The sequence below is a fragment of the Megascapheus bottae genome, chromosome 11 (genome assembly GCF_031878675.1).
Source record: "Megascapheus bottae isolate mThoBot1 chromosome 11, mThoBot2.hap1, whole genome shotgun sequence".
Lineage (NCBI taxonomy): Eukaryota > Metazoa > Chordata > Mammalia > Rodentia > Geomyidae > Megascapheus > Megascapheus bottae.
The window spans coordinates 44,391,138-44,418,472 of record NC_143519.1 but is presented as its reverse complement, the minus strand read 5'-3'; the positions used below and the strand labels follow the sequence as shown (position 1 = coordinate 44,418,472).

Genomic DNA, 27,335 nt, shown 5'->3' with positions numbered 1-27,335 from the left:
GTTCTTAATGTACTATGTTATTTCTCTTCTTTTTGTTCTTTGGTTAATCTCGTATTGTTACTGTACCTGACTTTGTTACCTGGTATACTACATATACTTTTATTTGTTTATTTGAAATAGGAAAGGGTAGGGGGGAATCCAAGATGATTGGAAGGGGATTGGGAGAGGGAAATGGGGACAAAAATATGAGAAGGGGTATCAATATGTGAGAAGTAATGCACCTACTATCTGGTGAATGTAACTGTATAACCCCTCTATACATTACCCCAACCAAAAAAAAAAAAAAAAAAAAGAAATCAACGAAACAAAACCAACACAATCCATAGTGATAAGTCACTCTTGCAAATGACAAAACCTGTCATCAGCTAAATTAGGACTGTGAGACTACTCTCAGCAAATGGTTCGCTCTAAAAGCCTAGGAAAGTAACCAAAGACACAAAGTTCATTTAATTTATGAAATTTATCTATGATCTCATAAAAAGGTTAATTTGTTTCATTTTCTGCAGCTATATTTATAATCTATTAAATGAATATTAAGTTTGAAATTCTCTAACAGACCATAATACAATTTATAATAGAATCTTAATCTTGTTCTGTTTCACCCAGGCACTAATTGAAAATGTTTTCAGCAAGCTTTCTTGTGCACTATCCCAAAGGAAAATAATTTCAAGAATTAATTCATTCATTATTAGTAAATACAGCAAAGATAAATGGCTCTACAGGCAAGAACCTCCTAGAGATAAGACTACAATGATACATAAACTGCTAAGAACGAAGGCACAAAGACATTCAAACACACAGACTATGGGAGATGTTAAATACTAGCCTGTGTATGTTCCTGAGAAGTGGTAGAGTACAGAAAAATATTTTATGTTAAGTGTATGTCTTATAGCATAGACATACTTATGTACAAGTATCACAAATACTTCATTATTGAATACTTGATTAAGATATAATCCAAACAATCAAACTAAAAATCCTAAAGTAAACTTTGAGAAAAGCTGTTAAAGATTAACATTAAAGATTAAAGCTGTAGAAGGTATATAATTGGTTCTATGAGATATAATGTGAATAAAATTTCCAAATAGCTAATTAATATTGTAAAATTTTTGAATAACAATAATTAAAATGCATGACTTAGTGAGGTAGTATATGGTATGTATGTACAACATATATATATATAAATGTAAAAGAGGTATAGATAAGACTCTGAATGACAGAATAGCTAATCAAAGGCTCTAGTTTTAAATAATTAAGGTTAACTAATCAAGGCTCTAGCTAAGATCTGTCTGTGAGTAATGTTCATGGTTCATTCAGCATGAAGATGGATCATGAGTGAAAAAAGAGAGTGACATAATTTCTTCCCTCCAGAATCTTATAGACCTTTGACAAATCACAACCACTGTAAAACTACCACTAGGAAAGAATGCATTATTTTGTAGTCATTAGTTTGCAGGACAAGAGTTAAGAATATAGCCTAATTAACTTTAGCATTCTACTTAAATTATAAATAGAAGCTTTCTGATATTTGGAAAACAGTACACTTGAAAACCCACCTTCCATTCTTATCTGCCATCTGAAGGTGGTACTGAATAGAATCCACTGACAATGTCTTTGGGTTTCCTTCTCCCCATTTCAGCTTAAGGTTCTGGTGGTTAAAGGCAACACATTCCAGACGAGGTGGATCAGGAGGAAGGGGCTTGGTTTTCAATTTTATCATATGGCTGAAAGGACCAGCTCCAAGGCTATTCAAGGCTTGAATTCGTATTCTAAGAGCCACATTAGAAACAAACAAAAGCAAAACACACATTTATCATGATTATTTCCTTTGAAGTGTTTCTCTTACTTAGGGACAAACTAACATATTTTCAAGAATGTACCTGTATGTTGTATCTGGTTGCAAATTGTCTATAATATAGCTTGTCACCTTTCCCACTGTTAAGGGCTGCTTTTCTCCAAAATCTATGCTGTAGGCAAGTATTTCTGAGCCATGGTCACAAGGCTTTTCCCAGCTTATTGCAAGGCATGAAGAAGGTGAATAATAGGGGCTTTCTATATATTCATCACTTATTTCTTGAAGACAGGTCACGATGGCAGGAACTGATGGTGGAGTCACACAGGCTGCTACTTCACTGAAAGGGCCTGCCCCCACCACACTCAGAGCCTACAAGTTAACAAAGTCTCCAGGTTAATAAGAACATGACTATGGAAATGATCATGAGACAGTACATGCTAGACAAGAGTATTGTGCTAAGGCACTGATCACCTTTACCTGGACTCTGCAATAATAGGTAGTTGCTGGTGAAAGTCCTTTTAAGTCATAACTGAGGCCAGGCCCACAGTAACATATCTGCATACTTCCTTCAACTCCTCCCCACTCAAGTCGATACTCAGTGATATCAGTTCCATTACTCGAAGGACTCTAAGTGAAAAAAAGGATAAATGGCTGTCTTGATGGTGAACCTTTTTAAGCAAAAAGGTTTTGTCCCTGAGTGTATTAAAAATTGGTATGCTTTTGAATTTCTTTAAAACAAACACAGTTAAAACAAGATTTTATTAATACAGTCTGAATTTCAGTCTGGCAAAAAAATATAACTTTCAAATTAGAAATAGAAATATGACTAAGTATTTTAAGCTCAGTATACTTCAAAATAATTTTTTTTTTTTTTTTTTTTTGCCAGTCCTGGGCTTGAGCTCAGGGCCTGAGCACTGTCCTTGGACTTTCTCAAGGCCAGAGCTCTACCACTTGAGCCTCAGCACCACTTCCGGCTTTTTTCTATGTATGTGGTACCGAGGAATCGAACCTGGGTCTTCATGCATACTAGGCAAGCACTTTTAACCACTAGGCCAAACTCCCGGCCTCCAAAATAATTTTCTTAAGTAAAATGAAATTTAAAACTCCACAAGGAAATTCTCCTTGCTAAATTTCAAAGGAAACTGAAAATATAATTATCACTATTGACTATTATTATACAAAATAAATACACTGGAGTACTGAGACAAAGCATGTGAGGAAAATACAAAGTACATCATGAAAAAGAGTCCAAATACTTGAAACTATCGCTTATGCAAATGTTTAAAAAGGGAAACAATTCACTGTTTTACACACAAATTAGCTTGGACTTATTTTAGGTGAGAAGTGGAGAGTATCTTTATTCTTTTATATGAACTGTTCCAATTGTGAGTGGAAATGATAGTACCTCCCAATTCACTTGTGCACAAGTCGCAGATCTGCATGTCACCTGAGGGGGCTTGCATTGATCTGGTGGCCCAGGGGCTGTCGTAAAATCACATTTTTCGGAAAATGGTCCAAACTAGAAAAAAAATAATAATTTTTTACCTGTAAGACATCTTCTGATTACCCAGAATTCCATATCCGAAACCAGGAATCATGGCTCATTCCTATAATCTAGCTACTCAAGAGGCTGGGATCTGAAGATCTTGTTTTGACGCCAGCATGGGCAGAAAAGCCCAACACATTTCCTATGTCCTATGTCTAGCCAAAAGCTAGAACTGGAGATATGGCTTAAGTGGTAGAACACCAGCTGTGAGTATATCAGTAGCACAACAACAAAATGAAACTGGTAATTAAGTTAATCTTCCCCATCCTTTAAAACTAATTTGGCCATAATTCTATAAGCATGCACAGAAAATATAAAGATTTAATAATTGAGGGGAAATTTTAAGTCTTACTATACTTTCCTCTTCTATACATTGGCTTTTGTAAGCAGGGCTGGGTAGAGGATTAAGTAAATTATGCTGAGTGACATATTAAAAGCATGGGAGTCAGTAAACATACCTGTATTTTAAAATTTGGCATAGGTTCTTTAACCTTAAAGTTATCACAAACTTGAAACTATAAATTCAGACATTAGTATTAAAGATAATTAAAATGTATTTCAGTCTTATGAGGCTGATAAGCTCATGACTTCACATAGAAGGGATAACTTAAATGAGCACTACCCACAAAGTATATGAATTTGCAACAGGACAAATTTTAAACAGGCTTGAAGATATAAATGCAGAGCCTTTATAGTACAGTTCACTAAAATTTACAATAATATGAAGACATTAATTTTCCAAAATGTTAACTATAGAATAGCTTACAGAAACAAAAACATGACTCATTTGAGATTGGAATAAAAACAACAAAAAACCAGACTCCTGCTTTGTACTCAACAAACTGCCTAGAGAAGAGAGACGTCATAGTCAAGTGGAAGATCTTTAGCTCTGAAATCTGACATCACTTATTTTGTGTAATTATTGGTAAGGCTTTTCTGAGCTCTTGTTTCTTCATTGTAAAACGGAGTTATCACTGTATTTGTACATTCTAAGCTACCAGAGACATATATAATATTTTTGTAACAATCCATTCAAAGCCAGAAATGCTTAAGGTATAAGTATCTCCCCTCTCTGGTCTCTTAGGAAAAAAACAGATGATAATTGTTAGTAAATGCTGCATACAAATAATTTGTTGACTTGCTAACATTTCCTTATTAACATTTCTTTTCTCTTTTCTCAAGGCAGTTACTTAAGTTCAAAGCAGGTTTTTTCCCTTCAATTTCAAGTGAGTAATGCTTTATTTCTGTAAGCTATTCTGTAGTTAACATTTTAAAAACCTAAAGTGATGTCTCTTCACATTATTCAGATTTACTCTTTAATCTTGTTGAAGTCTAAAGTGCCAGAAATTTGAAGGAAGGTTTCACAATTCTTTAAAAAAATATTTTTTTCATATAAGGTTTCACAATTTTAAGGTTACAAAAAATCTAGTTATAGGACATACTATAATTTTATAAGTTTATCAAAAATTGTAAACCCGAGTCACATATGAAAAGCAAAATGGCCAAAACATGGGCATGATGATTCATGTTAAAATTAAACACCATTGTGATTATGATTTGAGAATTCAGTAATTCACAATTCAACAGTCTTCTCACCCCCATTTTGTTAGCTGCACGCAGTCTGAAACTGTAAGTCTTGCCAGGAAGAAGGTTGCTCACTGTACATTCCACTTCAGGACCTTGGTAAACTTCTCTGGGTTCATCTCTTTCTGTAGGAGACATTTCTATACCATAGCAAGAAATGGGTGATCCACCATCAACCAGTGGGGGTCCTAAGGGGGAAGACATATGCACCTTAACAAGGAGAATATTTTCAGTTCTAACTTTATAATTCATTAGCAAAACAGAAATTACCCCATCGCAACTGTATTTCCTTTGCTTTGGGTCTTCCCTGTAGTCTGGGAGGGAGGCATGGGCCAGGAGGCACAGCTGGAGTCTGCACAAGTAAAGATTCAGAGACCTACCAAAACAAAACAAAGATGCCCCAACCCATACAATTAGAGTACTTTTGGTTTAGAAAAATAATACAAAAAGACTGTACCAATAACTTGATATTGTACTTAACTATAAGTTGAAAAGGAATAAAGTTCTAAACAATCAAAACCTGATTAAATCATTAAAATACAAAGCTTTTTATAGGTAAGTAAAAGGACATGTGCTGTGTGACTAATATTCACAAAGGAAGTTACTGAAAAAAGAACCCTATAAAATACTTTCTTTCGGGGCTGGGAGTTTGGCCTAGTGGTAGAGTGCTTGCCTAGCATGCACGAATACCCGGGTTTGATTCCTCGGCACCACATACATAGAAAAAGCTGGAAGTGGTGCTGAGGCTCAAGTGGTAGAGCTCTAGCCTTGAGAAAGTCCAAGGACAGTGCTCAGGCCCTGAGCCAAAGCCCAAGACTGGCAAAAAAAAAAAAACAAAAACAAAAACAAAACTTTCTTTCCCATAATTAAAAAACAAATTGATTAACACAATTTAATAGACTATGTATTTTATTCTCTCCAAATGGATCTATGAATGTGTTCCTCTAAGAAAGAGACTCTTATCTCCAATTAACCACTAGAAAACCAGAAGTGGGGCTGTGGCTCCAGGAGTAGGGCGATAGCCGTGAGCTGAAAAGCTCAGGAACACCTCCAAGTTTAAACCCCATGACTGAGAAAAAAACCTAAAAACAAACCCAAACATTCTCATTCCCAATTCCCCCCCTTCCCTACACATACCCTCTCTCTTTCTCTCTGGATCATGGGGCTTGAACTCGGCCTGGGCACTGTCCCTGAGCTCTTCAGCTCAAGGCTACCACCCTACCCTTGTGCAAAGTTCTTGTTTTCTAGAGGTTAATTAGAGATAAGAGTCTCAGGGTCTTTTGTGCCTGTGGTGACTCTTGATCCTCAGATCTCAGCCTCCTGAGTAGCTAGGATTAGAGGTGTGAGCTACCAGTAATTCTTGATACTGGAATTTGAACTCAGGCTTGCCCTCCCTCCTTCCTTCCTCCCATCATGAGGCTTGAACTCTGGGCCTGGGTGCTGTTCCTGAGCTCAAGGCTAGTGCTCTACCACTTGAGACACAGGTTTTATGGTGGTTAATTGGAGATAAGAGTCTCATGGGACTTTTATGCCCGGGCTGGCTTTGAAACCACAATCCTCAGATCTCAGCCTCCTGAGTAGTTACGATTAATAGATGTGAGCCACCAACACCTGGCCAGGTTTGCTACTGTTCAGCAAGAGCTCAACTACTTGAACAGAGAGGGTCTTGCTAACTAACACTTTGCTTGTGCTGCCCTGGTTATCTCTACATTATAATCTCCACCTTCTAAGCAGCTGAGTGCTTTACTACTGGAGCTACAATTCCACTTTCAGCTCTCTGCTGATCAATTAGTTAAAAACTTCATGGAGTTTCCTGCCTGGGCTGGCTTTGAACTGTGATCCTCAGATCTCAGCTTCCTGAGCAGATACCATTACACACGTGGACCACTAGCAGGCTCCCAGCTGAGATTTAATTATTGGATACAATTAGCAATTATATCACAAATATGGTAGGCAGGAGTTCCACTCAGTTTTTTACAACACTCACGTTTTTAATGAAATGGTTATAAAAAAGTATTTTAAAAAAGTATTTTTATTGACTTAAATTATAATATATAACATATATTCAAATATAATTTGAAAAATAAAAATTCTGATTGGCTGCTGGTGGTTCATCCTGTAATCCTAGCTGAGATATAGAGGCTCAATGCCAGCACAGACAGAAAGTTCACTAGCTACTTCAGATAAGGAGAATGGAAGAACCAGGCTAACCTCATCAGAAAAGTTTGAGACCCCCCTCTTTCAAAAATAACCAGTATAGCTGGGTGATAATGGCAGATGCCTGTAATCCTAGCTACTTAGATGGCTGAGATACGAAGGTTCAAGGCCAGCATGGGCATAAAAGTTCACTAGACAACATTCCTAAAATAATCAGGAAGAAGCAGGGTGGGAGGTATTGTTGAAATAGTAGAGTTCCTGCCTAGGACTCCCTAAGTCCCTGAGTTCAAATCCTAGAACTGAAAAAAAAAAAAATGATCCTGTGGCTCAAAGAGCACTATCCTTGAGCAAGAGTTCAGGGATAGCACCCAGTCCCCATTACTGACAAAAAAGAAAGAAAAGTAAACTAAAAAAAAATTATTTCTTGGGGCCAGGAGTTTGGCGAAGCCCTGGGTTCAATTCTTTGGTTACTACATAAACATAAAAAGCCAGAAGTGGTGCTGTGGTTAAGTGGTAGAGTGAGCTTTGAGAAAGCTTAAGGACAGTGTCCGGACCTTGAGTTCAGTTCCCAGGACTAGCAAACAAACATAAAATCATTTCTTTAAAAAAATGTACCTCTAGTTGGGTGCCGTGTGTCACGCCTGTAATCCTAGCTACTCAGGAGGCTGAGATCTAAGCATTGTGGTTCCAAGTCAGTCTTGGGACTAAAGACCTTGAGACTCTTATCTCCAATTTACCAGAAGTGTCTCTGTGGCTCAAGTGGTAGGGCGGTGGCCTTGAGCTGAAGAGCTCAGGAACAGCACCCAGACTCAGAGTCCAAGCCCCATGACCAAAAAAAAGTACCTCTACAGAATAGAAATGTTTTATAGATAGTGGGATATTTAAATCTCTTTTGATTATTAGGGTTCTACTAATATAACAAAGGCCAGCACTTCTGAAATAAACATTATATATTTAAATAGTAAATGACACTTTATGGCTTCTCTGCACATACACACAACACAATTTATGGGGCAGTAAACCAGTACATGATTGATTATATTTCTATTTCACTTCTACTTGGTATGGTTATTGAACACTATTATAAAATTTTATCTCTAAAACATTTTTCCAGTATTTCTGTATAAAAGCTAAACACTATTAGACAATACTCACTGACCTTTTACTATGAGCAAAGTGTCATATTAGATTGCTCTGTTAACTATTTAGCCCTGACATTAAAGAAATTACTTTTTGATATCTGAAAACACCTTTTAATACTTAAGGTAGCACCTGGTGACCCTAGCCCATTTGGCCAAACTTAAAGAAAAGACAATATATATGCATTACCGCACTCTGTCCTCCATCACTAATACAGTAAACCCGTAAGCGATAGAAACAGCCTGGATTCAGGCGATCACAAAGATGTTCCCTAGTAGCACCGCTGTATATCATATCCCATTTGTTTCCTGTAAGATAAAGAATTGCGTTCAATTAGCGACAAGGTAATGTTTAACATTTTGGTATCATGGACATGACACATATCCTAGCTTCACTAAAGAAGTATTTATGCAATTTGTCAGAAACAATTTAAGCTTGTTTTCAGTTTCCTGGAAATTATCTAATTTCCTTTGTGAGTGCAGCTACCTAGATAAATCTACATGGCTTTGTTGAAGTGAAATATATCTGTAACTCTGCACAGACTTTGGTGTTGCTTGATAATCTGCTATTCATTAAGAATTTTAAATGTGTTTATTGGTCTAGTAAAAAACATGACAAACAAAAACCAATTAATGACATAGTACTGACTTTTTTTTTTGCAGGAAATAGGTTATTTTACAGAAATCAAAATTGTTAAATGTGAATCAAGAATGAGGTTCATCCTGGTGTTGAGCTCTTGCCTCTAAGGATTCTATGAATCTGATTAGATTCTATTAACTGTGATCTGTATCAGATTTGAGACAGGTAATCCATTCGATTTTTATTTCCAGGCTCATGGTACTTTTTACTTACAGAACAATCTGTACCACATTTTCATCTTCTTTAGAAAACCAAACATTGCAAACATTACACTGACATATTTATCCCCAAGTGGCTATGTGAACAAATGTACTTGTTATCCTCTATCAATATAGAAGAAACAGATACTTGGGATATGCTGTTAAAACTCTTACTAGATTTCTCTCATTAAAGAATGAAATCTCAAAAAAAATAATGAGGTTCATTTGTTATAAAAACTTCTTACTAAAAGTAATATAGTCTCCGAGAACTTAAGAAACTGTAAGGTTAAGAAACCCTGAAAAAATGAACGCACTCTGAGCACCAGCGCCTCTGCATTCATTTCCCCTCATGTTAAAGCTCTAAGGTACAATAAAGAACAAAATCTTAACATCCGAATCTCCTTTGCAAGCTGGGCACTGGTGGCTCATGCCTGTAATCCTAGCTACTCAGAAGGCTGAGATCTGAGGATAGTGGTTTGAGGCCAACCCCGTGCAGGAAAGTCTGAGACTTTTTTTTTTTTTTTTTTTTTTTGCCAGTCCTGGGGCTTGTACTCAGGGCCTGAACACTGTTCTTGGTTTTTCTCAAGACTAGAGCTCTACCACTTGAGTCACAGTACCACCTGACTTTTTTCTATGTATGTGGTATCAAGGAATGGAACATGAGTCTTTGTGCATGCTAGGGAAGCACTCTACCACTGGGCTAAACGCCTGGCCCTTATGAGACACTTGTCTCTACAAAAAACTACTCAGAAAAAGCCAGAAGTGCTAACCCTGAGTAAAAGAAGCTCAGGAACAGAGCCCAGGCCCAGAGATCAAGCCCCAGGACCAACAAAAGATACACAAACACAGAAAAGTATCAACAGTCCAATGAATAAATGGGGCAAATGAGCTAAACAAAGGTTTCTCAGAAGGCAAAGCAAACATGACCGACAGACATATGAAAAAAATATGTAACATTTCTGACCATAAAGGAAATGCAAATCAAAACAACATTAAGATTCGATATCTCATCCCAGTTAGAAATACCATCATCAAGAATCCAAACAACAACAGATGCTGGTGTGGACAGGGGTGAAAAGGAGCCCTAGCACACTGTGGGTGGGAATGTAAACTTGTTTAACTACTTTGGAAAGCAAAGTGGAGGGTCTTCAGAAACTAAACATAGAACTACCTGTATATCCAGCCATTCTACTCCTGGGCATTTATTCAAGAGATTACAAACTAGGCTACTGTAAGGCCACCTGCATAACCATATTCCTTGCAGTACTATGGAATTTTACTCATGGACTAGAAAGAATGATATTGCATCACCTGCAAAGAAATGAAAAGGCCTGGAAAAAAAAATCAAGTTAAATGAAATAAGTCAGGCCCAGAGGGACTAAGACGGATCTATATAGGTTCTACTATCAGAGAAAACATGCTTATAAATAAATTAGTAAAACAGTGTATATAAGTATATTAACTGAAATATGTTACGTTCAGGGGAGAACTTCAATGATGTAATTTCCTTAGAAAGGCTAACTCACACAGCCTGGCACCAGTGGCTCATGCCTGTAATCCTAGCTGCTCAGAATTCTTAGAACTGAGGATTGTGGTTCATGGCAAGGCACGAAAGTCTGTGAGACCCTTATCTCCAATTAGCCACCAGAAAACCAGAAGTGGTGCTGTAGCTCAAGTGGTAGAGTGCTAGCCTTGAGCTAAAGAGCTCAGGGGCAGTACCCAGGCCCAGAGATCAAGCCCCAAGACTTGGGGGGCGGGGGCGGGAAGGGCTAACTCAGAGTCCAACAAAATATGTGCTTGGAAATGAGTACTTAAAAGTGTGTGTGGGGGGGGGGGCGGACGGAACAGAGCTAAGGGGTGAAGAGAGTAAGAGGAAGAAAGGGATGTAGTCACAAAATTCAATACATATCCTACAAAATTAAGAAAACTAAGGGAAGGGGTGAAGTTGAGAAGGATAGGGGAGAATGGTGAAAGGGGTGATATCAAGATGCACTGTATTCATAAGCTGCTTTGTTGAATGACAACTTTTTTGCACAACTACTTGAAGATTTTTTTTAAGTAATATAATTTGAGTTGAATTTTAGAAGATATTTTTCCCTATTACATCTCATATAAATCTGAGTAATCTAACCTTCAGAAGACCTCATAGTATCTAATGACATACCTAGGTATACTGGGATTAAGCAAAAAATTTAAGAAAAGTCAAGGATATGCACATATAATACTATAGGTGGATAGCAGTCATATATTTAATTACATTACATTTCTGGAGATCACAATTTGATCATAATACCTCAAATCCTAAATGCCACAAACACAAAAACAAAATTAAGGCTAGCCTGTAGTGAAGTAAATATGGTAGCAAATGAAAAACATGAGGAAATAAATGATATAAGAGGAGAGGTAAGATGACCAACTGCAATCAATCTATTAATTTATATTAGCTAGTAAATCTATTGAGCTATTCTTACCATTAGAACCTTCTGCCATCTCCACTACATACTTATTGATGGGTGCCCCTCCACTGTCCTTTGGTGGATCTATTCAAAGAAACAAAAATGTTATTAGGCAAAGTACATAAAATGTAATAGGCAGAAAAATCCTAATAAAATACCAAAGTTAGATTGTTTAAAAAGTGAACTACCTGTAGAGTTTCAATTATCTATACTTCATTATGTAATGTTAGTATCATCTGCTTTATATTCAATTAACACTGTATTTTCCCATGTTTACAGATCTTTTTTATAACAATTTCTAATAGGTTCACAATACTCCATTCACTTTAGATTCTGAAGGTGGTTTGATATCTATGAATATTTTGTAATTAACACTGAAGTCTATATTATTCTGAATTCTTCAGGCAGGGATCAATTTACATCTTTGCTTTCCCATTAAACAGATGCTCAATAAATATCTTCATTGAAAGAATAGCTAATTTTGTTTCTTTTGCTAACTAAAAGAACCCAAACAATCTTGATGCAAGTTTAGTAACCTTTTATTGCACAATGATATTGCTACTCATAAATCTTATAGTGTATTCTCAGTTTCTCTGCGTCTAATCTGAACTTTCTATTTCTGAATACACAGTTTTCCATAAAAACAGACCTGCAAATGAATTGATCTTTCATTTTTATTGGACTACTTTGAATTAACAAATTTATTCAAATCATTTTTTTCCTGTTTTACACAAAACAGGAAATTATTGTCATATACCTTACAAAGTCAAACCAAATACTGCTAACTTGGTAGGTTAAATAACTGAATTTATGAAAAAGCTTTCTATGAGAAAACACCAGTTTAGGAAATTAGTGCCACTTTTTCCCAATAAACAACTTGGTTAGTCTGGCCTTTTCTCTAATTAGTTGGCACAACACTGGTATAACTGACACCTAAAAAAAAAAACCCACTGTTTGAATATAGCTGAAACTCATAGTAATATTACAGTAAACATGGACATCACATCCATAAAATAAGAAGCTGGAGTTTAAACTAGCTCTTTTAACTTTTTTTTTCTTTTTCCCTTCTAAGGATGTAGCAAACCTCCAGCCCAATGTATGATGATTTTTTTATGAAGCCAGTCTGTCTAGAGGACTCTCAAATATTTATCCTAAAAGTTATCATTGTATTTAAATTATTTTAATTAAATACAGAGCAACTGATGTAGAAATATGCATAGTATCTTACCCCAAGTTATCTTAAAACTGTGTGAATGGATCTTTCCTTTAACAGATGGCTTCACAGGCACTCCTGGTTTATCAGGACAGGTAGTAAACTCTACTACCTCACTTGGATTACTTTTACCTTCTGAGTTATATGCAATAACCTGTGGTGAGAACACAAAAAAATGTTTTAAAACTTAACGATATTATTGGCTTAATGAACAAGCAAAGGGCCAAACACAGGTTTGATGAAATGATAAAATACATTTTCAGAATGACAACTTGTTTCTTTGAGAAACTGCATGTCTTCAATAGGAACTGGGCACATACAACAAATATGCAAGTGCATTTCCTTTTAGGGTTACTCCTAAAAATTCAAGGGTGAGCCTCACAGTTTGATAATAACACATCAGCCTAAATCAAACAAACTATAATCTGATGATTAAAAGCTTGCTTACTTTATTTTTTTGGTGCTTAAAATAGATGTCCATAAGTTTTTGAATCTCCTCTACAAAAATTATGGATCCCCTTCACTTGTGTATAATGTATACTGGATTCCATCCAACACAGAGAGTGTGGCTTCTCCGTGGAGAAGCCAGTGGGTAAAGATCTAAGGGCTCCGAGGGACAACTATGAGTAAACTAGGAAATAGACCCTCCAGTTCCGGGAGGCCATCAGATGACTATAATCCTAGGAGACCGAATCAAAAACACTTGGCTTATCTGGGTCCTCCTGGATTTGCAGAAACTGAGATAAATAAATAAATGTTCATTTTTTAAAGCTACTGTATTATGGGTTAATTCGTTATTTAAAGAGTAGAGAAATGTAACTCACATCTAAGGTGTCATTTTGAGTTTAGAAATTTAATATAAAGATGAAGCTTATTTAGGAAGTCTATCATCTGAATTAATTCCTATAGCCCATGATTACTCAGTAAAATTTAATTCCATTTAATGATTTTTGCTCAGAGCTCCTCAGTTTCCTCACTTACTCAGATTTTCAGGACATATTATTTCACTCTGCTGCTTTACAAGTGAAACTACAAAGAGTTTTATTTAAAATACTCTATGTAGTGCAGAGTCTATATAAATCTTAATTTTACTGATGGTGGAAACTTTAAAAAGTCATAAAGAGCTATTTGTGATTTTAAGATTAGATTTCAGCACTGTCTGAAAAAGTACTGTAAAGCTTTTTTTTTTTTTTTTTGGTTGGTCATGGGACTTGAACTCTGGGCCTGGGTGCTATCCCTATGCTTCTCAGTTCAAGGCTACGGCTCTATCACTTGAACCACAGCACCATTTCCGGTTTTCTGGTGGTTAATTGGAGATAAGAGTCTCATGGACTTTGGTACTAGGCTGGCTATGAACCGTCACCCTCAGATCTCAGCCTCTTGAGTAGCTATGATTACAGGTGTGAGCCATCGGCACTAGGCTTAAAGCACCTTCTTTAGTTAACTATAAATGTAGTTAAAGGAATTCTAATCCCCCTTTAGTTTTACAAATAAGCAGAGTACACACTTAGGGTCTAATACATACAGAACACTGTTAGACGCTAGGCGTGAGATAGTTCTTTGCTTCAAAGAGTTTAGATTTTTTTTTTTCCTTTTTTGAGATAGTATGTCACTATGTTATTCAGACTGACCTTGAGCTCTTGGAATCTAGTGACTCACCTAAGTCAGCTTCTATTCTCTGGTTTTGCTTTTTTGGCTATTATGAATGAGACTCTGAAAATTTATGTACATTTACATTTTTATTATTTACAGTGCAAGGAATTAACCCAAGGCCTCATACCACATGTTAGGCACGCAATGGTCTAGCTAAGGAGTTTAGAATCATTAGGAGAAGACAAATAACATGCTTATGAAGTGGATTTAGAAGGTAAAGAAAGGTTCTCAGGCCTAAAATAGTTCAGGAAGAGTTTGGAAAGGGAAACGGAAGTGATGAGAGATGTTGCTGGGAAATGCAGTGACAGAGAAAACTTGGGTAAGAAAGAGGATGGAAAGACCAGAGCATAAGTAAAGAGGAAACAGGGAACTCTGCTCAAGGAAGGTTAAGCAGTTCAGCCAAGCAAGGAATAAAAACAGTATGCTTAAAAAATGAAGGGACTATGAAAAGTCTTTTATAAAATTAAGGAAATTGTTTCTTAAAGAGAAGTTGTGGGCTGGGAGTTTGACCTAGTGGTAGAGTGCTTGCCTAGCACGCATGAAGACCAGGATCCAATTCTCGGTACCACATACATAGAAAAAGCTGGAGGTGGTGCTGTAGCTAAGTGGTTGGGCTCTAGCTTTGAGAAAGCCCAAGAAAAGTGCTCAGGCCCTGAGTTGAAGGCCCAGGACTGGCAAAAAAAAAAAAAAAAAAAAGAAGTCATTAATAGATGAGATGGGGCCATATAACTTATATTTCTAAGAATTTCCCTGATTATACTGACATAATGGTCTGATTATCTTTTTGAGAATCATTGATCTACAGTGCATCACTACTTTGTTATTTAATAACAAAATACTGTGATCCTATTATATTCAAACAGGTGGCTTATGGACAGATTTTTCCCACCCCAACCGTGTTATTTGTGAATGGCATTTGTAATAGCCACTGCTTCCTTAAGAGATTTAGATTATATAACTCCCTTCCTTTACAATTTGAGGGACCACCAAAGTAAAATGTTTGAATAAATACTTGGTTTTCTTATAGCAGAAGAGTAGAGAATTTAACAGGGGGGGTGGTGGTGGTGGTGGTGGTGGTGGGGTGTGTGTGTGTGTGTGTGTGTGTGTGTCTGCCTGTGTATTCAGTGGCAGTAACATATTGGTGCTACTCGAATTTTAATAAATAATAAATTATAACTAACCCAAACAGAGACTCTAACATCATAAAAAAATAAACTGGATTTAGCCAGGTGTGAGCATATCACACTACATTGGGAGGCTGAGATCTGAACAATGAGATTTGAGTTAGCCCAAGTGAACAAAGCCAAGACTCCATCTCCAGCTAACCAACAGAAAGCCAGAAGTGGAAGTGTGGCTTAAGTAGAAGAGTGCCAGCTTTGAGCAAAAACACTAATCAGGAACATGAGGCCCTTTGTTCAAGGCTGAGTGCAGAACTAAAACCAATCAAATAAAAAAAAAATTACTCAAAGTGCCTATTTCCTAAATATTTTATAAATCTTATAAATATGAAAACTGTATTTGGAAATTAAAATGATTCAGTCATAAGAAGTTTTTAAGGATGAAGCTATTATGAAATAAGGCATAACAAATATAATTATGTGTTATATAATCAAATTTCCTGTTATTATTTTTCCCAAGGTTCTCAAGAAGAACTAAAATTTATCGATGCTTTTTAATAATAAAAATCATTTACAGTGCTTAATAATAAAAATCATTTACAATGCCTTCTAACATTTATATGAAATTATCTTGATTAGTAAGTACTTTGTAGAAAAAGTTAAATGTTGAATTTATCAATTAATAAGCATCTTGTTATCCTGGGAAAACTTTGTGTGTGTGTGTGTGGGGGGGAGTCATGGGGCTTGATCCTGTGAAAACTTTTGCATAAACATTTAGGCTGGCTTACACTATCTGGTAGATTAATTTAAGCACTGCCTGGGAAGAAATATTAATATATATACTAAACATGTAAAAGAACCAAACAAACATATCCTAGAATGGATTGTAATAGGAAAGAGGATTTTAGAAGGCTCCAGAGAAGAATCTTCAGAGCCTATCATTAACCCAAGTGAGTGAAAGTGATCTGTGGAAGCGTAACTACACTCTCAGGAATGGTAATGGTTGACCCACGTGAGCGTCATCAATAAGCATTAAAACTAGTATGAAAATCTGACAACAGGGACCGGGAGTTTGGCCTAGTGGTTAAAGTGCTTGCCTAGCATGCATGAATACCCCGTTTCGATTCCTCGGTACCACATACATAGAAAAAAGCCGGAAGTGGTGCTGAGGCTCAAGTGGTAGAGCTCTAGCCTTGAGAAAGTCCAGGACAGTGCTCAGGCCCTGAGCTCAAGCACAGGACTGGCAAAAAAAAAAAAAAAAAAATCTGACAACAGGTTTTTATATAGTATACAGTCCTTACAAAATAACTGCAGTGAGGAAAGAATTTTAAAGTAAATAAACAAGTGAGAATGAGAAAAAATTATGATTGTATGCCATTTATTATGATGCATAGTTTTATGGCATTATGTTTGTAATGTAATTGCCACAAGCATACTGTGAAGTCTTTTCTAACAACATTCATATTTTAAATAATGTGTAAACGTGTTATGCAAATAAGAGCCCCATAAACTATTAAAATAGTTTTGAAGGTAAATATGTGAAAATTGTTACTATGGAATAAGAAAGTAAACCAAGAAAGCTTAGTAGAAAAAGTCAAAAAAAATTTAAGGAATGAAGTATGTATTAGACATTAGAATTAAACAACAAGAAGGAAAGGAAAAACAAGAAAGGAAGAAAGGAAAGAGAGAAGAGGAGGAGAAAAGAGAAGAAAGTGAGTGAGAAAGAAAAAAAAGAAGAAAAGAAAAGTATTTTTTTTTTTTTTGTCGCTCTGGGCCTGGGTGCAAGGCTACCACACCCTATCCTGGGCCTGGGTGTTGTCCCTGAATTCTTCAGCTCAAGGCTACTGCCCTATCCCTGGAGACACAGCCCCACTTCTGGTTTTCTAGTGGTTAATTGGAGTTAAGCTCTCGGTCTTTAGTGCCCAAGCTGGGTTTGAACCTCGATCCTCAGATCTCAGCCTCCTGAGTAGCTAGGATTACAGGCGTGGGCCACCACGCCCAGCAAGAAAAGTGTATTTTAAGAGCTTTCAAATCTTACCTTGAATTTATATTTTGTACTACGCCTGAGATTTTTCACTGTGTAAGCAAGATCTTCTCCATCATATTTAGGCTTAAAACCATATCCCTGGAAAGGTCAAACAAAATTTTCATTGAATGAATTAAGTATGGGAAATAAAAAATAAATGAGAGAATGCAGGTTCCTCTTGTCTCCTACCATGTGCATGTGATTAAGGCTGTCTCTATCTACACTTCGCACCTTAATGCTTCTATTCTAAGTGTGTCACCCAGAAATGCTACATAACCTGTGTAAAGTATCAGGAAACTTACTCTCAATTTAGCAACCAAGAGAAGATCTTTGTTTTGAGGGGAGAGGTAGGCCATGGCAACGTTACCATCAGTAAAGCCACTTCAAGAAATAAAAGGAATTTCCCAGAGATGATGTAAGAGCCAACCAAGACTGTAACTGCTGGATGCATTTAATTCTCCTTCAGTGCACAATCTTTTATTTTACCAACAAAAGGTTGCCTCCTCCCTCACTTCTAACCCCACCTAAACAATAACAAGCCAAGGATTAAATGCCAATACTTACTGTAGTTGATATAGTATCGTACAAAAATGTTTTAAACACTGTATTTAAATTCATACTTACTGAAGTTTCTTCCTCCATCTCTAATATATAAGAAATTCCTTCATCTGATGGTGTTCCTGAGGGTTTACTCCACTGTAAGGACAGCCAGGTAACGCCAGCCTTCGCTAGTACAGGACTTGCAGGCATAGACGGGGCGCAGCCTGAGGTGTAATATAACACTTCTTCACTAAAGCCACTGTGGACAAGACATGAAAAAGAACAACTTTTCAGCTGAAGAACAATGTTTTGAAAATGAAGAAAAAATTTTTTTTCAGTGCCAGAGATCAAACACAGTGTTCTGTTCAGGCCAAATAAGCATTCTACCTAAGCTATATCCCCTGCTCTGTAAAATGAAAAAGAACAATTAAATTATAAGTCAAATAATATATCTTTTATATTAAGTTGTACAAAGGGGTTTCAATTCAACAAGTCAATTTATGATTACAATGAATCTTAATCTGTCACCTTTTCATCAGTCTCTCTTCTCTTAGCAATCTCAATCTTATTTATTCCTTCATATTTCCTATTTCCACTGAGTTAAATAATGCATCCTGAATTTGATAATTATCTTTAAGGTAACCAGATACTAAAAGATAAACTAGCAATCTTTTTTTCAAATGCAGTTTTGTTCAGATTTTTAAACCTTTATTTCTTAATGTATCTAGCCAGAGAATATGTGTGTGTGCATGTATATATATATAATTACCTTAAAACTCTTCCATTAGTATAAATTTTGTATTCTTTAAAACATACTTTCATATAATGCCATTTGTATGAGACAGAAAATGCAAATTCTCAGTTGTCTAATTAAACCTACCTGCCACATAAAGGTAATTTCAATACGACTCTTCATAGGACTATTTATTATTGTTATGTTTTTGGACAGGTTAGGAGACTGGATTTAGGGCATTGTGCTCTCTAGGTGATGCCCTACTATTTGAGTGAATATCCAGCCCAATGCCTAGCTATTGAAACTGGCATCTTAGATGCTCCTGGATTCACCAGAGTTTTAAACAAAATCATGAAAGCACAAATGCTGAGGACTGATGAAAAAAAATCTCTTAGACACATGTAAAGGTTTAGGATATATTTTTTTGTGTGCCTTGTGCTCTTATGTGTCTTTTTCATTCATGTCTGTTGCTCTACTACTTCTGGCTTTTTGCTGGTTATCTGGAGATAAATATCAGATTTGTCTTCCTGACCTGGCTCCAAACTTCAGTCCTCAGATGTCAGCCTCCTACAACAGGATTATAGGATTATACACCAAGCTTTAATTTATATTTGAAACTGCTGATTTTAATCTCTCCTGCCATTCCTATATAACTAAGAAATTCATTTCCTCTAGCTTTTGCTATGCTAATAATATAACTATAACAAGTTACAATGGGTAATTTGGATGGTGAAAAACCATACACAGTTAAGTGGACTGGACAATCTGCAATACTTATATTTTATAAAATAATCTTACCTTGAACCGTAGTCATTTTTGGCTGATAACCTAAATTTACAACCCATTGCCGGAGACAATTTAGTAATTTTAAATTGTTTCTGTGAGCCAACATAACACTGACAAAATTCTCCATTTCCTTTTCCCTAAAAGAAATGGATAATTATTATATATCATATGTAGTATAAAATTTTTTTATTGTGTGTGTGTGTGTGTGTGTGTGTGTTTGTGCGCATCAGCACTGGGGCTTGAACAAGACTTGGCATTCTGTTTTTCACTCAAGGTTAGTGCTCTAACCCTTGAGCCATAGCTTTAGTTCGTTAATTGGAGATAAATCTTACAGATTTTTCCTGCCTGGATTAGCTTCAAAATGTGATCCTCAGATCTCAGCTTCCTGAGTAGTATTACAGACATGTGCCACCAGTGCCTGGCCTCGTGTATATTAAATTTACATCAATTTTTTCCTGATGGTGGTGAGTTAGCTAGTATACGTTAATGTTCATCTCTGTCACATATAAATCATATATCCAAAGGCTGACATACTGAGATTCATTAAGTGCAAATTAAAAAAAAAATAAGTTGCTACACAGCCCTTACTAGTATAGTTTTAGCCAATGTTAAATATGTGACCATAGTAAGACCTTAGGTAGGACCTTTACATAATCTCACAGGAGTAGTAGTGAGCACAAGGTATTCTTTGATATGGACAACTAGCAGCTTTCTCAAAACCTATGAAAAGTTCCATCCAAACAGTTTTTTGTTTATTTATTCCGTTTTTTGGTGGTACTGGGATGCGAGCTCAGTGCTTTACATCTGTGAAGCAGGCACTCCCACTCTCCAGGATCTATGCAAACTATTTCAAGAAAATTGCAAAACATCACATAGATATGCAAAAAATCTTTAACAAGATGATGAGACAAATGACAATGGGTGAGCAAATGTACAATGATATTTACAAAACAGTGAGTTGGAAATGAACTTTACAACTCTGGAGGAGGTAGAGGGAGGGAAAGCAGGAGAAAAACACGGGAAGGGGTAATAATGATTGATAAGTAATGTACTCACTACCTTATGAATGTAACTGTAATCCCTCTATACATCACCCTGACAATAAAATTTAAAAAAGTATTTGGAGTAGCCAGCGCTTATAATTAACACCAAAATATTTCCAGAAGAGAGAACAGCCTAATTACAGGCAGTAAAGAGGGAGGGAGGAAAGTCAAGTCAGAATAAGACTACTGGATTAGAAAATTTCAGTGCTAAATAAAAAGGATGAGTTCCTTAATCACATATTTCTCTTTATTGTGCTGGTACAATTAAAGGATGGTTAGAATGATTTATCTGAAGAAAACACTGTATCTGTTTTACTAAACTCTCATTAGTTTTTTTTTAACTCTCATTAATTTCAATGATATTGACTCTACTGAATGGTTTCAAAAGAAAATCCTATTATCTCAGTAATTTTTGATTCCAAGTCATGATACCATGTCTGTAAGTTCATTTCAGTTTCAAGTCACACTGCATTAATTATCACTTCTGAAATGATGTTAGGGGTAAATAGCAACTGCGACTTGTTTCTGCTTTGACCATTCATTTCTTTTTAATAATAGTACAAAAATGGTCAAGTAAAGAATTAATTTTCTATTACTAATCTGCTTTGAGTTTTAACTGGGATGTTTAGCTTCTTATCAGTTACCAAGATTATATGAAGTTTTTTTTTTCCTTCTATGATGCAGTATATTTGTAGAAATTTGAATTCTAAATTCTCTACTTCTGGAATAAAACCTTGTTGGTCATACTTTGCTTTAAAAAATGTACTGCTAAATCTCCAAATTATTAATGGAATTTTCTTTCATTCTCTCTAGCTACTCCTCTAACTTGTTATAAACATAAGAACAAAATAATAGGTTAAATGACCACAAAACCATGTACTGAGCAGCAATAATAGTGCCAGACTGAATAATTCTTGTCAAAGATATCAAGGTCAGAATCCCTGGGAACTATGAATGTTACAAGGGTGACAACAGGACTGAATAAATGTAGCTAAGTTAAGAACTTGAGAAAAGAGACTAATTTAGTGACTTTCTAAGAGGAAAGCAAAGAGATCTGAAGACAAAAGAGGAATAAGGTGATACAACAATGGAAGTAGGGAAAAAGACAAGGTGATACAGAGAACCAAGACATGAGCACAGCCCACGGAAGCTGGTCAACACAAGGAAATAGTCTCCTCCAGAGCTCCTGGATGGAGCATGGCCATGCTGACACTTTACTTTTGGCCCAGAGAAATCTACTTCAGACTTCTGGCTTTTAGAACTACACAAAAATAGTTATTTGATGCCATCATGTTTATGATAATTAGTTATAATAGCACAGGAAATGAATAACCTTGCTATTAGGGCTGATGTTGAAAAAAATGTATACTTTTATGAAGGCAATTATGTAAGTGACAAATTTCTCCTCAACTCTTTTGTCCTGGGGACTAAATGTAGAGCTTTGTGTGAAGTTTTACCAGTCAACAATATCTCCAACTTAACAAATGATAGTTTTCATAAAAATGACATGACAACAACACATCAAGAAACCTCCAGAAGATAGGGAGATTCAGTCAATAATGTTTTCTAAAAATGCTATCAAATCATTAATGTTATACATAAAATAATTTTTTTTTCTCATAGAGAAAATAATTATAACAGACAAAACATTTTCACTCAAAGATATATACATAATTTTAGCCATTAAAGACAATTCAATTTACTTACTTCATCCCATTCTAAGATAAAGCTTTGGATTTTAGAACCATTGTCACTAGGTGCCTGAAACATTAAAAGCAAACAAACATGAATACACAACAAAAAGCAAACAAAATTAATACAAATTATAATTTCATAAAAAAGAATGCATTTAAGAGCTAGGCACCGGTGGCTCATGCCTATGATCCTAGCTACTCAGGAGGCCGAGATCTGAGGACTGCTACTGGAAGCCAGCCCAGGCGGGAAAAGCTGTAAGACTTATCACAAATTAACCGCCAGGAAATGGGAAGTGGTGCTATGCTCCAAAGTGATACACTGTTTAAAGCACAAAGAAAAATGGAAGTACAAGAGACTACATGCTAGTTTAGCTACATTATTGTTTGTTTGTTAGTTCCTTCCTTCTTTTTTGTGGGTTATGGAGTTTGAACTCTCTGGGCACTGTCCTTGAGCTCTTCAGCTCAAGGCTACTGCCCTACCCTTAAGCCAAGCCCCATTTCCGGTTTTCTAGAGGTTAATTGGAGATAAAAGATACAGGTTCTTTTGTGCCTGAGCTGGCTTTGAACACTGATACTCAGATCTCAGCCTCCTGAGTAGCTAGGATTACAGGTGTGAGCCACAGCCCGACTAAAGGCATTTTTCTTAAAATAGAAAGTCAAAAGTTTAGGACTTCCTCCAGCAGGTTTTGAATTCTAACCCATGAGACAGTTTTTCAATGTTTATTTTGTGGCTTTCCCTTAAATGCTACCTTAATGTCAAAGAACTTTATTCTAGCTCTGTTTTACACAAAGTAGCAGGCTCAACTAAGCAAACCCAGATGTGGAGCCCAGCTCCTGAACTCTAACTAGGGTTCTTTATATGTTAACCTGTGTTAAGGATTTAGAGTTCAGAAGCAACATAAAAGGGAACAAATAGCTGGACGTTGGTTTCTCTTGCTTGTAAACCCTAGCTACTCAGGAGGCTGAGATCTAAGGACTGCAGTTGGATGCCAGACCAGGAAGGGAAGTCCATGAGGCTCTTTATCTCCAATTAACCTTAACTACCAGTAAACTGGAAGTAGAGCTGTGGCTCCAAGAATCCTAACTAGCCTTTCGTAAAAAGAGCATAGTGGCAGCACCCAGCCCCACGTTTAAGCTCTATGATGGACAAAAAAAAAAAAAAAAAAGCCAAAGAGCCAGTGGCTCATGTCTATAATCCTAGTTAGTAAGGAGGGTGAAATCTGAAGATTGCAAGATCAAAGTTAGCCTGGAGAAGGAAAAGTCTATGAAACACATCTTCAATTCCCTGCCTAACCCTTCCAAAGAAGGTCTGGATGAGGAGCAGTGGTTCAGAGCTCAAAACAAATTATTGACTAGGGTATTAAAATGTTACTTTGGACAAGCTGAGATCTGTCTTCTAGCTTTTCTTCAAGTGGAAGTGCACACTTGAGAAATGTTTTAACTTAATATTTAATAATCACATCAAATATATGATTTACTAAACCTAAACTTTACAAAGGAGGAAATGTGAACTTCAAAGAATCCAAGTTTGTCTCAAATCTTATATTCATTAAGAGTGAAGAAGAACTGAATTTGGTCTATCTGACTTGGTTTCTACCACACAATATATTCCATAGAAGGAGCCAAATGAAGACATAAATCCTAACGTTAGCTTTTTTTTTTTTTTTTTGCCAGTCCTGGGCTTGAGCTCAGGGCCTGAGCACTGTCCTTGGACTTTCTCAAGGCTAGAGCTCGACCACTTGAGCCTCAGCACCACTTCTGGATTTTTTCTATGTATGTGGTACCGAGGAATTGAACCCGGGTCTTCATGCATGCTAGGCAAGCACTTTAACCACTAGGCCAAACTCCCGGCCCTAACGTTAGCTTTTTATAATCACCATTGCACTGGCAATTCCAAACTACATACCTCTCAACTGCTATCCTTACTACCAACTTATACCATGTTTTCATCCCCAGGTAATAACTCTCATTGGGATTTTTAGGTTATATGAGACAGTAGTAGTTGAGTAACATATTCAGTCACTAAACAGGTTTTGTTTCTATTTAAAATTAAATAAAAATAGTAATCATTTTGTTATATTCAAGGAATAACAGAATGGAAACTACTTGTTAAATTCTTTCAGGAAGAATCCTACCTCCACTCATAGTAACAATGATAGCTCTTTCTTTACATGATTACTGTATGTTTTTAGAGCCATTTCAAGAAAAGTTGGGAGTTTGGGTGACCAATGTACACAACTTCAAGAAGTCCTAAAGTCTATATCTTGTGCAGGGTTGTTGGGATATTGTTCTAAAGCTAAAATCTTCAGAATGAAGCACAGCATCCTACAGAAATTCAACCTATATGCAAGTCCCTGAAATATCTGTCCATAATCATCAGAACCTAGAGTCAAATTCTATTTTATAAGATACATTTGGTGTGGTTTGAACAGACATAGAATTTTCTCAAAATTGAACTGTTTGTATCTTGGTAAAGACTGTATTTAATTATGTTCAGAAACTTATCAAAACCCGTACTTTATGTCAACTACGATAATGCTGTTCATGGTATTTGAACAACAAATTGTATTTATGGTGTATGTCTACTGTATTGAATATTCTTGTATAGCTAGGTTCAAACATTTATATATTAGAATACATATTATTAACAATTATTTTATTCCTCAAGACATCAGATATCCTCCCCCCCTCTTTTTTGGTGCCAATTTGGACACTATTCCTGAGCTTAGCTCAAGGCTAGTGCTTTACCACTTGAGTTACAGCTCCACTTCTAGCATTCCGGGAGTTAATTTGAGCTAAGAGTCTCATGGACTTTGCTGCCTTGGCTGGCTTTGAATCATGACCCTCAAATTTCAGCTTGCCAGGATTACAGGGATAAAAAACCACTTCCAGTCAGACTGATTTTTAAGATATCAATTTAGTAATTACATATGTGATTTAGCATAAAATTAGTGATATAAAGGCATCATTTGAAAATGTAAAAGAGTAGTAGAATGTTATAAATTTGTTACCACATTTAAAATGTAACAAGAACTGGTAATTGTAAGTCTACCCTCTATATTTACATGTAAAAAGAAAAGACAGTAAGAGTTACCTGAAAAAATGCCTATTTCATGTATGTTACTCAAAAATACTATGGGGAAATAAGGGAATGTAAAGATACAAATGCTCTACAGAATATTCTTACCTTCCATTGCAAGGTGAGTGAGTTTTTGGTCCGATTGGCTATCCTTGGTGGATTAGGTACATCAGGCTCACAACTCAAGGTAGTAAAGCTTTCAGCTTCTGAAGGAGTTCCCTTTATAGAATTGGACTCTGCCTGTACTCTATGAAGATGAAATAGTTTTACCCTGAAGAATCACAGCTTCTTTAATTTCAAGAGCATTAACTTCTAATTATTTGAAGGTTAGCAAGGTGCTTTCTAAATATTTTATCAATAACATACCAATATTAGAAGTGTAACCCTAAAAAAAATACAGACCAGTGATTTTTATTTCACTGCAACCCCAAAAAAGAAATACTCTGAACTGACATAACTGTACATACATGTATTTATAAAAACATGCAAGTCTCAATCTCCCATGTACCTAACACAAAAACTATGTATCACTATACCCAGCTATGGGTTGAGAAGGGGGATCTCATAAACTTCTTTTGCCCAAGATAGTCTCAAAACTGGAAGCCTGCTGTCCTCAGACTCCTAAATAGCCAGATTCTAACTGTGAAGCATTGGCACGATGCTGATTAACTTTTTGTTTTTTGGTCAATCATGGGGCTTGGGCATTGTCTCTGAGCTCTTCAGCTCGAGGCTAGTGCTCTACCACTTGAGACACAAGGATACTTCCAGTTTTCTGGTGGTTAATTGGAGATGAGTTTCATGGACTTTTTGTGCCTGAGCTGGCTTTGAATTGTGATCCTCAGATCTCAGCCTCCTGAGTAGCTAGGATTATAGACATGAGTCTCTGGCGCCCAGCTGACTCATTTTTTTTAAAAATGCAGAATATAAACTGGACACTGGTATCTCATGCCTGTAATCCTAGCTAATCAGGAGGCTGAGAACCAGAGGATCAGTGTTCAAACTAACTTGGGCAGAAAAGTCTGCATAATTCCAACTCCAACTACTCAGTAAAATGCCAGGCTGAAGGCCTGCATCAAGTATCAGCCATGAGCAAGCAAGCAAGCAGAGTGAAGAACCGAGTTCAAGCCTCAGTTGTAGTACCTACACAAAAGAATGCTGACTATTTCTCACAAATTAAATTCATGATTGCAATAGCAGGTACAATCCATATTTAAACTTATTACACTGGACAACATTTTGTGTTTACCCACAGGATATTTGAAGAGTAACTTTTTTTTTTTTTTGGTGGGTAATGGAGCTTGAAATCATCCTGGGCATTATCCCTGAGCTCTTCAGCTCAAGGCTACTGCTCTACCCCTTGAGCAATAGTCCTACTTCCCCTTTTCTAGTGAATTAGAGAAAGGGTCTCACGTTCTTTAGTGCCCTGGTTGGCTTTAAACCTCCATCCTCAGATGTCAGCCTCCTGAGTAGCTAGGATTACAGGCGTGAGTTACTGTGTCTGGCCAGAGTAACTTTTTAATTGTAAAATGTTTTTTATTAGTATTTATTGATTTTTATGAAGGGGTTTCACTGTGGTATATTCTTATGTGCTTTGGCCCAATTCCCTACTACTTTCTTATTACCTGCCTTCCTCCCAACTTTGTGTCCCATTATTCTGTTTTCACACATGCATATAAAGAACTTGGAACATGCATTTTTTTTTACTTGGACATATGGGGAAAGGTTAATAATTTAGGGGTACAGCTAGCTACCTACTTGTTGTTCAAGGATGATACAGTACCACTTGAGACACAGCTACACTTCTAGCTTTTTGCTAGTGAATTAGAGATAAGAGCCTCAAAGGCTTTTCTGACTAAGCAGGCTTTGAACCTCATGTCTCATATCTCATTTTCCTATACAGCTAGCACTATAGGCATGAGCCACCAGTGCCAAC

At 36.4% G+C, this 27,335-nt stretch overlaps 1 protein-coding gene across 7 annotated transcripts in view; it reads right to left on the bottom strand.

Moving 5' to 3' along the window:
• Fndc3a (fibronectin type III domain containing 3A) overlaps positions 1-27,335 on the bottom strand; it is a 100,274-nt gene that overhangs the window by 5,263 nt on the left and 67,676 nt on the right. For all 7 annotated transcript variants that reach the window (XM_090342150.1, XM_090342149.1, XM_090342151.1 and 4 more), the window contains 14 exons: positions 25,511-25,649; positions 22,337-22,390; positions 19,599-19,723; positions 18,152-18,326; positions 17,540-17,626; positions 12,746-12,884; positions 11,533-11,601; positions 8,412-8,530; positions 5,196-5,301; positions 4,938-5,113; positions 3,201-3,314; positions 2,273-2,422; positions 1,881-2,164; positions 1,557-1,769 (listed from right to left, as the gene is read on the bottom strand). In XM_090342150.1, coding sequence (XP_090198276.1) covers positions 1,557-1,769; positions 1,881-2,164; positions 2,273-2,422; positions 3,201-3,314; positions 4,938-5,113; positions 5,196-5,301; positions 8,412-8,530; positions 11,533-11,601; positions 12,746-12,884; positions 17,540-17,626; positions 18,152-18,326; positions 19,599-19,723; positions 22,337-22,390; positions 25,511-25,649 — 1,950 coding nt within the window. The remainder of the gene's footprint in view (positions 1-1,556; positions 1,770-1,880; positions 2,165-2,272; positions 2,423-3,200; positions 3,315-4,937; positions 5,114-5,195; positions 5,302-8,411; positions 8,531-11,532; positions 11,602-12,745; positions 12,885-17,539; positions 17,627-18,151; positions 18,327-19,598; positions 19,724-22,336; positions 22,391-25,510; positions 25,650-27,335) is intronic.